Source organism: Macaca mulatta, chromosome 16, assembly GCF_049350105.2.
Source record: "Macaca mulatta isolate MMU2019108-1 chromosome 16, T2T-MMU8v2.0, whole genome shotgun sequence".
NCBI classification, from domain to species: Eukaryota; Metazoa; Chordata; class Mammalia; order Primates; family Cercopithecidae; genus Macaca; species Macaca mulatta.
Window position 1 is genome coordinate 37,303,005 of NC_133421.1, and position 17,593 is coordinate 37,320,597.

Here is a 17,593-nt window from a genome sequence, read left to right on the forward strand (position 1 = left end):
CCTGCCAGCCCGTGGGTTGTCACGCGCTTTCAGCTGACGGAGCCCTCACCGCAGACACCGACTGTAGGGCTGGATGCGGGCCCGGCCCAGGACAGGTCTTGTGTCCTCACACCGGGAAGGACCCCGCAGGTAGCTGGGGAGTCCAGGAGTCCATCCCTCCTGATTCCAGTGGACCTCCTCACATTCATGGTGTTCACATCCAAGTTGTCTCCGTGGATGGAAAGAGGAAGCCGCTCCCTAGGTCTCCCTCAGGCCCCTCCAGCCGCAGCCTTGACGGGAAAGAGCCGGCCAGGGAGTCTAGAAGCCGAAGCGGTGACAAGCTGCTTCCCTAGGCTTGGTGGGCCCGCGTACAGGACGGCCTGGGCCGTGGTTCTTGACCTGGGCTGTAATGTCTCCAGAGTTTCTGGGCTTTTCCTGGGACTTGCTCAGGCCGGCTACCAGTTTACTGGGCTTACCGCCTACATGTATTGAACATTGAGTGTGTGCCTGGCGCTGTGCCGAATGGCGTGTAGTAGCTCATTTAATCCGCATAAGGACCCACGTAGTGAGAAATACTATAATACCCATTTGAAACAGGAAGGAGCTGAGTCAGAGAGACCGTGTGTAATTTGCTCAGCATCGCACAGATAGTTAAATGGCAGAGCCGCCCTTCCTCCCCGCCCCGCCAGCTCCTGCCTTCTGCTTGTGCACGGGAAGCCTATTGAAGGTAGGACAGCCGAAAAGTAAGTATTCAGAGTGAGCCGTTTGCGAAGGTGTGTTCCTTTGCACACTCACGGCGCCCTATTTACACTCTGCAAGTCTTAATACATTGGGGGAAAGCAGCAGTCCAAAGAGTAGGAACTATGATGTTATAAACTGCAGCGTCCTCAGGACGGGCTCCCTAGCACTGTGTTGTCCAATACATTAGCCCTAGCCATAGTGGCTTTTGAGCACCTCAAATGTGACTAGTCCCAGTGGGAATGTGCTATAAATGTAAAACACTGTACAAACTGGATTTCAAACACTTGGTATGAAAAAAAATGCAAAATAGCACCAGGTGCCATGGCTCCTGCCTGTAATCCCCGCACGGAGGAGGCAGAGGCAGGGGGATCCTTTAAACCCAGGAGTTCGAGACCTGCTTAAGCAATATAGTGAGACCTATGTCTACAAAAAAAAAAAAAATTTAGACCGGGTGCGGTGGCTCACGCCTATAATCCCACACTTTGGGAGGCCAAGGCAGGCGGTTCACCTGAGGTCAGGAGTTGGAGACCAGCCTGCCCAACACAGCGAAACCCCATTTCTACGAAAAAGACAAAAATAAGCCTGGTGTGGTGGCACACGCCTGTAATCCCAGCTACTCGGGAGGCTGAGGCAGGGAGAATCACTTGAACCTGGGAGGCGGAGGTTGCAGTGAACTGAGATGGCACCACTACACTCCATCTCAAAAAAAAATATTTTTTGTAAACCAGGGGTGGTGGCACACACCTATAATCCCAGCTTGGGAGGATCGCTTGAACCTAGTTCAAGGCTGCTATGAGCTATGATCATCCCACTGCACTCCAGCCTGGGCGACAAAGCAAGACACTGTCAAAAAAAAAAAAAAAAAAAAAGGAATGTATCTTTTAAATACTGTTTATATGTTGAAATATTTTAGGAATATTGGGTTAAATAAAATACATTAATTTTTTTTTTTTTTTTTTTTTTTTGAGACAGGGTCTTGCTTTATCACCCAGGCAGGAGTGCAGTGGTGCTATCATGGCTCACTGCAGCCTTGAACTCCTAGGCTCAAGCAATCCTCCTGCCTCAGCCTCCTGAGTAGCTGCGACTACGGATATGTGCCACCACACCTGGCTAATTTTTTATAAAGACAATCTCTTGCCATATTGCCCAGGCTGGTATTGAATTCCTAGGCTCCAGTGATCCTCCCATCTCAGCCTCCAAAAGTGTTTGGGAGTACAGTCATGAACCACCCCACCCAGCCTTTTTAAACTTTTTTTTTTAATCTAATTTTTTTTTTTTTTTTTTTAAACATGGTCTGGCGCAGTTGCCCAGGCTGGAGTGCAGTGGCATGATCTCACCTCCCTGCAACCTGCAACCTCCGCCTCCTAGGCTCAAGCGATTTTTTTTTTTTTTTTTTTTTTTTTGAGACGGAGTCTTGCTCTGTGGCCCAGGCTGGAGTGCAGTGGCCGGATCTCAGCTCGCTGCAAGTTCCGCCTCCCGGGTTCACGCCATTCTCCTGCCTCAGCCTCCCGAGTAGCTGGGACTACAGGTGCCCGCCACCTCGCTGGCTAGTTTTTTTTTTTTTTTTTTGTATTTTTTAGTAGAGACGGGGGCTTCACCGTGTTAGCCAGGATGGTCTCGATCTCCTGACCTCGTGATCCGCTCGTCTCGGCCTCCCAAAGTGCTGGGATTACAGGCTTGAGCCACCGCGCCTGGCCTCAAGTGATCCTCTTGCCTCAGCCTCCCAAGGAGTTGGGATTACAGGCGTGTGCCACCATGCCTGGCTGATTTTTGTATTTTTAGTAGAGACAGGGTTTCACCATGTTAGCCAAGCTAGTCTTGAATTCCTGAGCTCAGGAGATCCACCCGCCTCAGCCTCCCAAAGTGCTGGGATTACAGGCATGAGCCACTCTACCTGGTCCCTCATTTCACTTTTTGAATGTGGATACTAGCAAATTAAAAATTACTTAGGTGGGCTGGGCACAGTGGTTTGGCTAATCTTGGTTCACTGAAACCTCTGCCTCCCAGGCTTAAGCGATCCTCCCACCTCAGCCTCTTGAGTAGCTGAGACCATAGGTGCACACTACCATGCCCAGCTAATTTTTTGTTCTTGGTAGAGACAGGGTTTCACCATGTTGCCCAGGCTGGTCTTCAACTCCTGAGTTCAAGCTGCCTGCTTGCCTTGGCCTCTGAAAGTGCTGGGATTACAGACGTGAGCCACACTGACCTGGCCTATTTAATTTTTTTAAAAAAGTTTTGACAAGATTTCTACATTGAAGACTCTATCAAACAAATAACCAGCAAATTGAGATTACTAATTTATTACATCAATGAGCAAATGCACAAATGAACAGATTAATATGTGATAAAGTAACTTAGGTTAGAGGTAAGAAATAATGAGTAGAGCTACAAAGATACTTTACTTTTTTTTTTTTTTTGAGATGGAGTGTCGCCCAGGCTGGAGTGTAGTAGCCGGATCTCGGCTCACTGCAAGCTCCACCTCCCGGGTTCAGGCCATTCTCCTGCCTCAGCCTCCCGAATAGCTGGGACTACAGGCGCCCGCCACCTCACCCGGCTAGTTTTTTTTTTTTTTTTTTTTTTTTGTATTTTTTAGTAGAGACAGGGTTTCACCATGTTAGCCAGGATGGTCTCGATCTCCTTACCTCGTGATCCGCCCGTCTCGGCCTCCCAGAGTGCTGGGATTACAGACTTGAGCCACCGCACCTGGCCTACAAAGATACTTTTCTAGAAGAGTATAGGATTGGTGTTGACTAATCTTAAATTCTTACAAAAGATAATATGAAATATAGAATTAAATATCCATTATTACAAGTGAAGGCTATCGATTTCTTTTTTTTGAGACAGTCTCGCCTCGCTCTGTCACCCAGGCTGGGATTAAATGCACGTGCCACCACACCTGGCTTTTGTATTTCTTTAGTAGAAACAGGGTTTTACCACGTTGGCCAGGCTGGTCTTGAACTCCTGACCTCAAGTAATCCACCTGCCTCAGCCTCCCAAAGTGCTGGGATTAAAGGCATGGGCCACCATGCCTGACCTCTTTTTTTTGAAGCAAGGTCTCTGTGGAGTACCGTGGCATGATCATAACTCACTGTTTCAATTAGCAATAATCAGTAATAATTGTGCCTCAGATAAACCTTATTGGCTATGATACTGCCGCTGCCCAAAGCTGATTATAGATAGCTGATCACTGTAGCCTCGACCTCCTGGGCTCAAGTAACCCTCCTCAGCCTCCCAAAGTGGTGTGATTATAGGCATGAGCCACTGCACCTGGTCCTGGTTTCGTTTAGATTAAAAAAAAAAAAAAAATCAGAGCATATAAATTTAAAAGATCATTTCAGATTGTACACTTAAAAAAATGAAAAAAAATTTTTTTTTTTTGAGACGGTCTCACTCTGTCACTCAGGCTGGAGTGCAGTGTCACGATCTTGGCTCACTTCAACCTCTGCCTCCTGGACCCAAGCTACTCTTGAGCCTTAGCCTTCTGAGTACTGGGATTACAGGCACACACCACCATGCCCAGCTAATTTTTGTGTGCGTGTGTTTTTTTTTTCTTGAGACAGTCTTGCTTTATCGCCCAGGCTGGAGTGCAGTGGCGCCATCTCGGCTCACTGCAAGCTCCACCTCCCGGGTTCACACCATTCTCTTGCCTCAGCCTCCCAAGAAGCTGGGACTACAGGCGCCTGCCACCACGCCTCGCTAATTTTTCTGTAGTTTTTAGTAGAGACGGGGTTTCATCATGTTAGCCAGGATGGTCTCGATCTCCTGACCTTGTGATCCGCCCACCTCGGCCTCCCAAAGTGCTGGGATTACAGGCGTAAACCACCGCGCCTGGCCTAATTTTTGTATTTGTAATAGAGACAGGGTTTCACCATGTTGGCCAGGCTGGTCTCGAACTCTTGGCCTCAAGTGATCCACCCACCTTAGCCTCCCAAAGTGCTAGGATTACACGCATGAGCCACTGCACCAGGCCTAAGGGAATTATTTTCTTTTTTGAGATGGGGTCTCACTATCACCCAGGCTGCTGGAGTGCAATGGCGTGGTCTCGGCTCACTGCAGCCTCTGCCTCCCAGGTTCAAGCAATTCATTGTGTTGGCAGGCTGGTCTTGATTTGTTGACCTCGTGATCCACCCGCCTTGGCCTACCAAAGTGCTAGGATTTACAGACGTGAGCCACTGCGCCAGGCTGGGAATTTTTTTTTTAATTTTAATTTTTAATTTTTGTGGGTATATAGGTGTATATATTAAAATTAAGTCAATTTCATGTGAATAAGTAAAAGGTATAAGTCAGTGACTCTGAATGGAGGTGGAGGGAAGAGGAGGAGAGAATTCCTTCCAGAGATAATCACATCAGAACTGGATGAAAGAGTCAGTGCTTTTTCAAATTATAAAATTATACTTTCTGAACCTTTTCGTTCTTTTTTTTTTTTTTTTTTTTTTTTTTTTTTTTGTTTTTTTGTTTTTGTTTTTTGAGACGGAGTCTCGCTCTGTCGCCCAGGCTGGAGTGCAGTGGCGTGATCTCGGCTCACTGCAAGCTCCGCCTCCTGGGTTTACGCCATTCTCCTGCCTCAGCCTCCTGAGTAGCTGGGACTACAGGCGCCCGCCACCGCGCCCGGCTAATTTTTTGTATTTTTAGTAGAGACGGGGTTTCACCGTGGTCTCGATCTCCTGACCTTGTGATCTGCCCGCCTCGGCCTCCCAAAGTGCTGGGATTACAGGCGTGAGCCACCGCGCCCGGCCTCGTTCTTTTTTAAGAAGGAGTTTCACTCTTGTTGCCCAGGCTGGAGTACAATGGCGCAATCTTGGCTCACTGCAACCTTCACCTCCCAGGTTCAAGCAGTTCTCCTGCCTCAGCCTCCCGAATAGCTGGGATTACAGGCATGAGCCATCACGCCCAGCTAATTTTGTATTTTTAGTAGTGACGGGGTTTCTCCATGTTGGTCAGGATGGTCTCGATCTCTTGACCTCATGATCCACTCGCCTTGGCTTCCCAAAGTGCTAGGATTATAGGTCTGGGCCACTGTGCCTGGCCTTTTTTCTTTTTTTTTTTTTGAGACAGAGTCTCCCTCTGTTGCCAGGCTGGAGTGCGCTGGCGCAATCTCGGCTCACTGCAATCTCTGCCTCCCAGGTTCAAGTGATTCTCCTGCCTCAGCCTCCCACGTAGCTGGGACTACAGGTGCCCACCACCACGCCTGGCTAATTTTTTGTATTTTTAGTAGGGACGGGGTTTTACCATATTGGCCAGGGTGGTCTCAATCTCTTGACCTCGTGATCCACCTGCCTCGGCCTCCCAAAGTGCTGGGATTACAGGGGTGAGCCACTGCGCCTGGCCCTCTTCTTTTCTTTCTTTTCTTTTTCTTTCTCACTCTGTCACCCAGACTGCAGTGCAGTGGCCAAATCATAGCTTCAGGTTATGATCATAACCTGGAGCTTCTGAGCTCGAGCAATCCTCCCATCTCAGCCTCCTGAGTAGCTGGGTACTACAGGACCATCATGACACCTGGTTATTTTTTTTTATTTTATTTATTTATTTATTTATTTTTTTTTTTTTTGAGACGGGGTCTCGCTCTGTCACCCAGGCTGGAGTGCAGTGGCCGGATCTCAGCTCACTGCAAGCTCCGCCTCCCGGGTTCACGCCATTCTCCTGCCTCAGCCTCCCAAGTAGCTGGGACTACAGGCGCCCGCCACCTCGCCCGGCTAGTTTTTTGTATTTTTTAGTAGAGACGGGGTTTCACCAGGTTAGCCAGGATGGTCTCGATCTCCTGACCTTGTGATCCACCCATCTCGGCCTCCCAAAGTGCTGGGATTACAGGCTTGAGCCACCGCGCCCGGCCTTATTTTTTTTATATTTTTATACAGACGAGGTCTCACTGTGTTGCCCAAGCTGTCCTGGAAGTCCTGAAGTGATCCTCCCACCTCGACCTCCCAAAGTGCTGGGATTACAGGTGTGAGCCACAATGCCCAGCCAAAACCTTGATTTTTCTGTCACCCCCTCCACTGCATCCTGAGAATCACTGCTGTAATAGACTACTGAAGAGAGTATGTTGAAAATGTTCCCATTTGGTAAGAAATAATTCAAACTACATTCATGTGATTATGGTCTCTAAACTAATATGACCTAGGAAAGAGACCCTAGTGACATTATGTTAACCATTTCTTAAGGACCTTAAACCCTAGTGACATTATGTTAACCATTTCTTAAGGACCTTAAACCCTAGTGACATTATGTTAACCATTTCTTAAGGACCTTAACCAATTGTGCTGCTGTGACCACAAAAGCCATATGTTGGGTGACCTGAATATTAATTAACACAGTATTATAAAATCCTCTGCATCTGTCCTTTGAAAAAGCATCACAGGGCTGCGAGCAGTGGCTCAGGCCTGTAATCCCAGCACTTTGGGAGGCCAAGACAGGTGGATCACCTGAGGTCAGGAGTTTGAGACCAGCCTAGTCAACATGGTGACACCCCATCTCTACTAAAAATACAAAAATTAGCTGGGCGTGGTGGCGGGCGCCTATAATCCCAGCTACTTGGGAGGCTGAGGCAGAAGAATCACTTGAGCCCGGGAGGTGGAGGTTACAGTGTGCTGAGATTGCAGCATTGCACTCCAGTCTGGGTGACAAGAGCAAAACTCAATCTCAAAAAAAAAAAAAAAACATCACAGGCCAGGCACAATGGCTCATGCCTATAATCCTAGCACTTTGAGAGGCCAAGGCAGGCGGATCACTAGAGCCCAGGAGTTCAAGACCAGCCTGGGCTACATGGCGAAATTCCATCTCTTAAAGAAAAGGAAAAGGAAAGGGGAAGGGGAAAGAAAAGAAAGAAATGGTATGAATAATTTATTCATATCATTTATTTATATCATCTTATTTATATAAATAAATAAATTTCAGCATCACAGAAATCTGAACCCATACCCCACAATTAAGAACCAGTGGTTTACATACCAGGAAACTAAGATCCAGAGAGGTTAAAATGACTTATTAAAGACGATGAGAGCCTGGGCGTCGTGGCTCACGCCTGTAATCCCAGCACTTTGGGAGGCCAAGGCGGGTGGATCATCTGAGGTCAGGAGTTCCACACCAGCCTCGCCAACATGGCGAAACCCCGTCTCAGAACACAAAAATTAGCCGGGTGTGATGGCATGCACCTGTAATCCCAGCTACCCAGGAGGCTGGGGCAGGAGAATTGTTGGAACCCAGGAGGCAGAGGCTACAGTGAGCCGAGATCGCGCCACTGCACTCCAACCTGGGCAACAGAGCAAGACTCCATCCCCACCAAAAAAAAAAAAAAAAAAAGACGATGGGATAGTTATTGGTGGATCCAGGCATCAGATCTCCCAAATTCCAATCGAATGCTCTTAACAACTATTTTGGAAACCATTAATTCCTATTTTTAGTATTCAGTTTTTATCCAGTGTGTAGTTCTGGTCATCACAACTTTAAAAAAGTAATAAAAGTGTCTAAAGAGAAACAAATGAGATAAAAGGATAAAGGATACATTGTCTTATTTATTTATTTATATCCCAACCTTATTACAAGAAGGCTTACAAAGATGTAGATATTATAGTAATATAAAAGGATTAAAACTTAGAAAAATGAGAATAAGGAAAAGAAAAGTAGAAAAGGAGGACAGAACCAAGAACATGACTAGCATACAAAATACATAAACACTTGCTGAAGGTAGGCCACAAATTGGGCTCTAAATGGTCTACTATCAGTATAAACAGAAAAATACAATCAGTTGAATATTTAGTGTCCTTAAGGTAAAAACCAAACAGCAATTAGGAAAACTGGGTCCAGAGAAAATTTCTCCCATGCATTCTTAAATAGAACATTATGAACTGTTATGATAAACACCCTTTACAGTATCCACAGCAATTAAATTTATTTTTTTTCCTGAGACAGGATCTCACTCTGTTGCTCAGGCTGGATGCAGTGGCACGATCTTTACTCATTGCAACCTCCACCTCCTGGGTTCAAGCAATTCTTCCCCCTCAGCCTCCTGAGTAGCTGGGACTACCACGTGCGCCACCATGACCGGCTAATTTTTGTATTTTTTTGGTAGAGACAGGGTTTCACCATGTTGCCCAGGCTGGTCTCGAACTCCTGACCTCAGGTGATCCACCTACCTCGGCCTCCCAAAGTGCTGGGATTACAGGTGTGAGCCACCACACCTGGCCAGCAATTAAATTTCATAGAGATTTTCATATGGATTACCAAAGTCCAATCCAGAAAAAGCAATTCTGCAGAGGCCAATAAAATGCCAGCTATGCATAGGGAAATCTGGTTTAATCTAGAGACAGAATTAATAAACAGAACTACAGAGTACTCTCCAGACTGTCTTTTGTCTAGAGAGATTAGATATAACTGAATAATATGGTCTAGATTAAAACTTACTTACCCTCAAGTCTCAGGACAAAAATGAAAATTGTGAATAAAGAAAAATGAAAAGAAGTCATAAAGGCCCAAACTGTATATTAAGGTCCAGATGATTTTCCTTACTAAAGGAAAAGGTTATTGAGATATGTCTCTAACCTTAAATCTTTTCTTTTTCTTTTGAGACAGAGTCTACCTCTGTCGCCCAGGAGTGCAATGGCACAATCTCAGCTCACTGCAACCTTGGTCTCCAGGGTTCAAGCAATTCTCCTGCATCAGCCTTCCAAGTAGCTGGGACTACAGATGTGCAGCACCACGCCCAGCTAATTTTTGTATTTTTTAGTAGAGACAAGGTTTCACCATGTTGGCCACACTGGTCTCAAACTCTTGACCTCAACTGATCTGCCCACCTTGGCCTCCCAAATAACTTTATATCTTAAGGTTGATGCATGCCTCTTAATCTCTTGGTTTGCCCATCAGAAACTGAATCATGGGCTGACTAGGATAAATTATCCGTTTAATAATCCTATGCTTTTCAAAGAAGTTTTATTTTGGATAACTGTTCCAATTAGAGACCTAGAGAAGACATTTAACCTACCCATGTTTCAGTTTCTATTTTCTTCCTCACTAGATTATTTTATTCACTTTTCAATTTTTAAAAATTAGATTTATTGCAGACTGGCCTCAAGCTCCCAGACTATATTTTTTAGCTGTATTATGTAGGGGTTGAAATGCCAGCTTTTAAGACTTTTGAAAAATTCACAGGCTGGGTGTGGAGGCTCATGCCTGTGAAGGTTGCAGTGAGCTGAGATCGTGCCACTGCACTCCAACCTGGGTGACAAGAGTGAGACCCTATCTCAAAAAAAAAAAAAAAAGTGGGGGGGCCTGATGCAGTGGCTCACACCTGTAATTCCAGCACTTTGGGAGGCCGAGGCAGGCCGATCACTTGAGGTCAGGAGTTTGAGACCAGGCTGGCCAACATGGTGAAGCCCTGTCTCTACTAAAAAATACAAAAATTAGCTGGGCATAATGGTGTGCACCTGTAATCCCAGCTACTCGGGAGACTGAGGCATGAAAATCACTTGAACCCGGGAGGCGGAGGTTGCAGTGAGCTGAGATTGTGCCACTGCACTCCAGCCTGGGCAACAGAGTGAGACTCTGTCTCAAAAAAAATAAAATAAAAATAAAAATAAAAATTCATATTGCTTCTGACAAGCCTATTAAACACATCAATAGCACCCTGGGAACCCATGAAGTATTATTATTGCTCAAGAAAGGAAACAAGTGGAAGCAGCCCTGGCTGAGAGCCTGAGGGTAAGAGCACTGGAGAAGTAAAGAAAAGGAAAAGGTCACCACCCTGATCTGAGATGTTGAATTGAGAGGTAGGTTGTATGATAGGGAAGGAATAGGGCCAGCTGTGGCTGCCAGTAGCAGAACGTCCAAGGTTGGAACTCTGGTCTAAAGCCTAGGAGAAGAGAACGGTGAGGCTACAAAATAAAAATAAACTGGATTATCAAGGTGGTCATACTGAGTGGGCAGTGATGGAGATCTTCAGGCTCCCAACCAGGCCCCAATTTACAGTAGAGAGGCTCAAGCAAGGATAGGGTAGAGCAGGAAGGACTCCAGATCACAGTCAAAGTCGTCGAAGGGCATGGTCTCTGCTGAACTGGGCTGCGTAGCTTGTGTCTCCGTGACAAAGTTCACTGGCTGCTTCTGTAGGAGCTCTGGGTCAAAGGCCACACCCCGAAAGAAAGGGTGGACCTGGAAGTGATGCAGATAACGTAGACGATGGAGGGGGTTCTGGCATAAGAGCTGAAGGAAAATAGAGCATGAAGAATGATGACTAGGACAGGAAAGGCCTGAACAGAAAGGATAGAAAAGAAGAAAGAAGTTCGTGGAGCTGTGGAGGGTAGGAATAAGAACCCTGAAGAGTAGATGATTTGTAAAAGAGGGAGAAATAGAGGCTAATTTGGGGCAAAGGTGGGAATAAGGAGCTGTACTTGTGAGTTTTCAGATGAGTGTACAGTGCTCCACTCTCTCAGAAGGGACCTCTCTGTTCTAGATGGGGAGGAGATTTGGGGGACCAGGAACTTAGGAATGAGACTCAGTACAGCTTAGATGGCAAGTAGTTAGGTAGTTAAGTAAAAGTTGGAGCCCCCTCCAAAAAAACTAATGAGAGGAATGAGGAAACATCACTTTAATGAAGGCAGGAGAGCATGAATGGTTTGGTAGCCAAGAAGGAAAGCAGCGCTCATCCTTACCTCATGGAGCAGGAGTGAGAGGCCCTGGTTAAGAGAAGCTGGGATCTCAGAGTCACTGTGGGTCACACTTGCCAACATGGCCACATGATCTCTCTCTGCAGCCACTGGAAACTGAGTTAAGAGGTAGGGAGTGGGGATGGGGGTAGGGGTTCCTTCCTTAGTAGGAATAAGACAAGATTTCCTAAGGTCTTCCTTCTTCCCCCCACAGGCAAAGCTCTTCTCTGCCCAAAACTACTAGTATTCTCTCACCTTTCCCGTTGCCAGAGAGAAAAGCAAGACACCCAGGGACCACCAATCAGCGGCATGGTTGTAAGGTCCTCCACTTAGGACCTCTGGGGCTACAGATTTCAAAGACACTCATCACTGACATCCTTTAGCTATCCTCCTGCCCAATGCTTACCCATCAGCTTTAACCTCTCTCACCCATGTACTGAAGAGTGCCACAGATAGTGTAGGCTCGAGCTCCCTGGGGCAGGTGGCGGGACAGACCAAAGTCTGTCAGTTTCAGATGGCCTATAAAGAAGGTAAGGCAACCCTCGTCAGCCATGATTTATTCCCAAAGTACCTCTCATCCTGGGGCTAGGGAAGGAAAAATACTTACCTCGTTCATCTAGAAGAATATTCTCCATCTGAAAGATCACAGGTGAGAAGTAATTCTTCCTCTTCCTTTCAACTCTTTCATCATGTATACACCCCAGCTGAAGGTTATGCCCTACTCAGCACTCAAATCTATACTCAGAGAGCCCTTGCCCAAATCCTTGGCACCCATGGGGGCCCCAATGTCTACAGTTCTCTGCTCCCTAACTTCTTGGACTTGTTGGGACTTCTTATTGAGACTCTTTCTCAGACAAAGGGAAAAAAGCACTTAACTCTACCTTCACATCTCGATGCATGATGCCCAAGTCATGGAGATAACCTGTGGATAACAAGTATGGGGCGTGCTGCAGCTTTTCTGTCCTTTCCAGTTTCCCTAGTAGCCCTCATCCCATCCCTCTCCTATTCTTTGACCTCCATTATTTATATTAATTCTTTACTCTCCTTCCCAACTTAAATCTTCCCTCCCCATTTCCTTTACCACTGTTTCACTTACACAGTACCAGGACCAACTCGGCAGCAAAGAGACGGATGGAAGCCTCAGGAAAGCAGCCAACAGCCGACCAAAGGGAGTACAGATCTGTGCTGCAGTAGCTACACACTGCAAAGCCAGTGTGAAGCTACATACATTGCCAGAAGTCTAGGCAATGTTTGGGAGCTGCAATGCCTGGGCTCAAGGCATTGTAGGCCTCCTGCCCAAAATGATACCACTTGCTGTTCCCCCTCCCTTTGGGACAGAGAGGTGCCATGAGAAGGGGGACAGAGCAAAGGCAGAACAAGCCAAAGAGATAATCTCAGGTGGGGATATAGCACAAGGACCCTGGGGGATGAGGAGAGAGTCCAGTCACTCACTAATGAAAAGGTGCCGTTTTCCCTGCCAGCTGTCCCCCAAGCTGTGTACAAAGGGATGGTTGATCTGTCGCTAGGGACAAAGCAAACAGGAAGTTAGGGAGGAACATGGTCATTGAGAATAAAGGCAGCCGAGAACTCAGGTTTTACTCAGATGCGCAGAGGGGGAACTGCTGCCTCATCTCTCAGTTCAGAGGAACTCAATAATTGGAACTATCTGGTAATCCTAGAACCAGCAAATACTAAGGAATACACTGGGACATGCTTAAGAGATTTCCCTGGTAGGACATGAGAAAACTGTGTTGAGAGCTGATAGATACTTTTCCCAGGACCTACTTTAGTGTCAAACTAGGCTGAAGCAGATGGAGGAGGCAGAACCAGGAAAAGGTGGTGGTCAAGAAAGGTACTTTCCCTACCTGTGGCCTAGCTCTTCCCACAATCCTTTCCAGGACTCTGTGCATACCTGGATGCTAACCTCCTCTTTGCACTGCCTCACAGTGTCCCTCTGTAGGACCTTTACCTTGGGCACCACCTATAAAAGGAGAGTAGTGATGACTCATAGAGGATAGTGCTATTGAATTGTTTACTCCTCCCAACCTCTCTGGAATCAAGACTGGAAACAGAGACTAGAGAATAATGTGGTACCTAAGCCCCTACCTTCACTGCAAATATAGCTTTCTGGGTGCAATCTAGCACCTTGAGGACAGTTCCAAAGGAGCCTTTAGCCACAAGGCCTAAAATCTGTACAGAGAAATGGAAAACAGGCCAGTTGAGACTGGTCATTTCCAACTTCTCCCAAAGACTGAGACCCGACTCAGGATTCCACTGACTTACCTTCAGCTGCTGCTGCCCCCTAATGGGCCTAATGGGAAACTCTGGTAGAAAGAGGTTGATGAACTGAGGCACTGGCCACTCTGGCAGAGACTTCAGTAGTGGGGCTGGCTTTAGGGACTCCCGGTGCAGATAGTGATGCCCCCGTAGTTCCCAGAGTTCTTCCAGATCTGACCTGATGGTTCCCACATCTGACCAGAGGCTCTTCCAGCCTCGGGCCCAGGGGCCCCGGATGTTGCCACCCTGCTGAGAACCAAGGGAGCCACTCTAAACTTTCTGCTCCTGAGGCATAGCAGGTTCCACCCATCTTACTAGGCACTCCCTCCCCTTAAGTCTCAACCCTTAGAGGTACATTTTTGAGCATGAGGCAAAATTCCCGTTACCCTTGCTTTGTGCTAAGCCCTGGATTTCCTGGACACAATTCAAATCCTCTAGGAAAATAATTGTTGGACATTTTCACCATGATACATTAATAATACAGCCTGCACCTCAGTATTGGGCTGTGATGCTTTCATAGTACAGCCTCCCTGCCCCACCCCCACATTGGGTAATCACTGCCATGCTCCTAACCAGGAACTTCCCAGGCCTCAAGCCCCCCAGGCCTCAAGCCCATGTCTCCCTCTCCTCCCCTCAGTAGGCTGTCAGAGCCCCACAGCCTACCTTGTGAGGAACAGCCACCCGGGTGTTTTGCCCCTGCCGACAGCTTACTGCTCCCATCCCCAGCCTCTGCCTCCTCTCTCTGCTAAATCTGCTGTCCCAGTTACATAAGCAATTCCTCTCCCTGATGCTGCATGGCACGAGCCCCGCCTCTTCCAGTGTGCAGAAACCCATCAGCATGGGGCCAGAGTCACACTAGGACTAGAAATTTCTGTAATACAGCTTCAGGGCAGAGAAGAAGGGGCCACCCTCAGAGTGGCAGCTGCAGGATGTCTTGGGTTGATGAGGAAGGGATACAGATTGAATGCAGGCACTCAACACACACACAAAAAATGAGCATCAAATTTAAAATATCTTTTTTTTTCTCTTTAAATCATTTTGCCATTTTCCAGGGCATATCCTAGAGGGAAGGGTAGGGGACCCATGGCCAGCCCTGGCTCCTACTGCCATCCTCCCAAGTGAACTTAGCACAGAGACTGGGGAGGGGTTGATCGCCGCTCAGAACACCAATACCTCTTTCATACATGGCAGTGGAGTGAGGATCAGAGGATCAGCCCCCTCCCCTGTTTCCTGGCACAGAGGGAGGACAGTTACACTTAGAAATATATATAATATATATATATTTATATATGTTTATAAAAATTTATCACACTTGATCAGGACTATCCCCCTACCCTTTCACTTGACCCCAAGGAATAGGGTCCTGCCCTGGGCCCGTTCCCTGGGTCTTGCTCTCTTGTCTCTCTGGCCCTGAACCTGATCAGCGTGAGATGGAACTCAGCATTACTGTCCACCATGCCCTGCAGTGAACAGGGCAGGTGGTGAACAGCAATGCCTTAGGGGCTCTGACACCCACAAATCCTGGTGGATAAAGGGAAGCCCCTCCCACCCACAAGTCCCTGGAGCCTGAGCCAGAGTCAGATCCTGTACTGTAGCCACTCGAATCGCCAAATCATTTGCGCCTGCCAAAGATGGACTTCTTGCCAGGGTTCTTGTCGCCCACACTTAAACCAATGAGGAGCCGGGCTTTCTCCTCCTCTTCCTGCTGTTGCATGTTCAGATCCGATTTAGTTTCTAGCTTTCCCCGGACCTCAGAGCCTGTTGCAGGCTTCAGTCTTAGCTTCTCTTTGATCACCTGGCAGATTGGAGAGGAGTAAAGGAAAAGGTAAATATTAGTGGGCAGGCAGAATAAATCAAAATGAACCAAGACAATAAAGATTTATTAAACACATCCAAGGCACAATGGGGCAATTCACATACAATGGTCTCTGCTTTCAAGAAGCTTACAGTCTAATGATAACTCCTTCTAAACTTTAGGTTGTGTTAGCTCTCAGTTCCCTAAAATCAATGGTGATGTATGAAACACTCAATAAACATTGAATTTAATAATCTGAGTGAGGTCATGGAGAGGGCAGGCATAGAAGTCACTCACCACATGCACCTGCCCTTTCCCAAGGATATTTATTCATGGATTCTAAAACGAAAGGCTCCCCAAAAGAGGATCTGCCTGCCAGCCCCGTTAACCAAACAGCCATGAGCCCTGGCAGGATACCTGGGCAACCAGGGCTTTGCGGCTGTCCCTTTTGACAGCCATGGCAAAGTCTAGCCATGTCCATGTGTTGTTGTGGTACTCCAGACAGGGCAGCACCAGGTTAAGGTCACCCCAGTCCACACTGTTCTTCTCACCCTGTAAGAGGAGGGGGAGGGGAAAGAAAAAAAGAGGGGTGGGAAATACATCAGCTGCCATTTTGAGTCCAAGCCAGTCACTTGAGCACAAGGCCTACAATAGTAACCTATATATACTGGTTTCCCCTTAATCTCAGTCTCGTAATGGTGCTGACTCTTGAGGGTAGCAGAGGGAACAGCAGATATATCACCCACAGCTCAGCGTCACAAACAACCTAGCTGTCTCCCTGTCTAGAATCTCTGATCTTATCTGGTTCCCTGCCCACCCTGTTCTACAAAGTACTTGAAAGGTGCAGACCTTGTAGCTGACACACAGTGGAACCTGTGGAATCTTTATGTAGATGAAGGAGTTGTTCATGGCAGCTCGCTCTTTCATCTTGTCAATGTCATCCACAGGGTGCTAAGAAAGGCAGGCAAGGAGTATGAGCCCTGAATCCATCAGAAGAAACTCAGGACCCCAAACATCTCCCTCTTCTTTTATCCCTAGAATGGACTCAGAGGAAACCGAAGAAATCCCAAATCACACCAAACAGGACCTCAGGACTCTCCCATTTTTCTATCATCAGGGGCATGTTTGGTACCTCTGGAGATTTGCGAAATGACCTTCTGACCCCAGAACTCCGAGTCAAACCCTGTGCCACACCCTTCCCAGGGCCCAGTGGTACTGCATCATCTGTTGCAATCAGCTGCCGAGGCTTCACCACTGGTATTCCTATGAAAAAGCAAGTACACCAGCTGTCATCCATCCTCATTCTGAAGTCTCAGCTGTCTTTGGGGCTCCTACCCTATTCTTTTGGGGCTCCACCATAAAAGTTCTCACCAGTAGTCACCAGTTTGGACTTATCCTCTTCATCACCAACTTCATCATCTTCCACACTTCGGCCAGGAAAGAAAAAGCCCATCATTCTATGGAAGAACTGGTGTGTCAGCTGGATGGTGAGAGGCACCACATTTACCTAAAAAGGAGAAAGATTCAAGAAGTAATTAAGCTCAGACACCATGATCAGTTTACCTACTCCTAATATCGTGTAACACACAGCTGGCTTTTGAATGTCCTTTGTTCCCAGGTCCCCAAGGGACTGCTTACTAACCTCAAAATGCTCCTTAACAGAGATACCCCCAACAGGGGGCCGAACTTTGCTGAAGAGGCGGAGAGCTAGCTGTCGCCCAGACTGGCAGGAGCTCTGGGGCCGCAGTACTACCTGTAGGATAGAGAGTAAACAACAGCCCAACCCAATGTCCTTCCTGCCATAAAGCAACCCCCAAATCCTCTGCAGAATGAGAGGAGAAGCAATGGTACTGCTAAGCTGGGCAAGCTTTCACCCTCTCAGATCACCACATTGTTTTCCATAGTGGATTTATATTGAACGGCCGTTATAAATGCCCTGTGCTAAAAATATGCAAATGGACTAGGAATGGGGAAAAAAGACTTGCCTTATAGACAGCATTGGGGAGGAGGTTGTTCATAGTAAACCAGCCCAACTCCAGAAGATGTTCTGCTGTGTCATCAGATTTATTCACCTATAAAGACAGTTTTGCCCCATCTATTATAATAAACCTTTCTCAGAAGTCTACTAGACAATTGCTATGTATCCAGTTTGTTTTCAGGCTCTACGTAT

General features: G+C 47.1%; 2 protein-coding genes and 1 long non-coding RNA gene across 10 annotated transcripts in view; 1 reads left to right on the plus strand and 2 right to left on the minus strand.

Annotated features, from left to right (window-relative positions):
- Positions 1 to 15: 15 nt before the first annotated feature.
- LOC144335395 (uncharacterized) lies at positions 16 to 17,553 on the plus strand. Its single transcript, XR_013406241.1, has 3 exons — positions 16 to 129; positions 577 to 722; positions 16,462 to 17,553. It is a non-coding gene; the product is annotated as an uncharacterized LOC144335395 (long non-coding RNA).
- On the minus strand, positions 8,209 to 14,393 carry RSKR (ribosomal protein S6 kinase related). 3 transcript variants are annotated; one of them, XR_013406235.1, is made up of 13 exons: positions 14,292 to 14,393; positions 13,635 to 13,877; positions 13,458 to 13,541; positions 13,264 to 13,332; positions 12,804 to 12,873; positions 12,448 to 12,552; positions 12,233 to 12,273; positions 11,959 to 11,986; positions 11,781 to 11,870; positions 11,607 to 11,695; positions 11,358 to 11,468; positions 10,244 to 10,908; positions 8,209 to 8,665 (listed from the first exon to the last, which is right to left on the minus strand). XR_013406235.1 is itself a non-coding variant. In XM_001108797.5 (12 exons), the coding sequence occupies exons 1-12, from the start codon at positions 14,346 to 14,348 to the stop codon at positions 10,687 to 10,689; spliced, it is 1,209 nt and encodes a 402-aa protein (XP_001108797.3). In that variant the 5' UTR covers positions 14,349 to 14,393; the 3' UTR covers positions 8,209 to 10,686. The 3 variants fall into 3 exon arrangements, 1 of the variants encoding a protein (XP_001108797.3); XR_013406234.1 differs by having other exon boundaries at positions 8,209 to 8,646; positions 10,224 to 10,908; XM_001108797.5 differs by having other exon boundaries at positions 8,209 to 10,908.
- KIAA0100 overlaps positions 14,622 to 17,593 on the minus strand; it is a 37,606-nt gene continuing 34,634 nt past the window's right edge. For 5 of the 6 annotated variants that reach the window (XM_077968880.1, XM_077968881.1, XM_077968882.1 and 2 more), the window contains 7 exon segments: positions 17,409 to 17,495; positions 17,066 to 17,176; positions 16,795 to 16,930; positions 16,556 to 16,686; positions 16,273 to 16,374; positions 15,841 to 15,975; positions 14,622 to 15,423 (listed from right to left, as the gene is read on the minus strand). In XM_077968880.1, coding sequence (XP_077825006.1) covers positions 15,241 to 15,423; positions 15,841 to 15,975; positions 16,273 to 16,374; positions 16,556 to 16,686; positions 16,795 to 16,930; positions 17,066 to 17,176; positions 17,409 to 17,495 — 885 coding nt within the window. In that variant the 3' untranslated portion in view covers positions 14,622 to 15,240. 6 annotated transcript variants of the gene reach the window in all.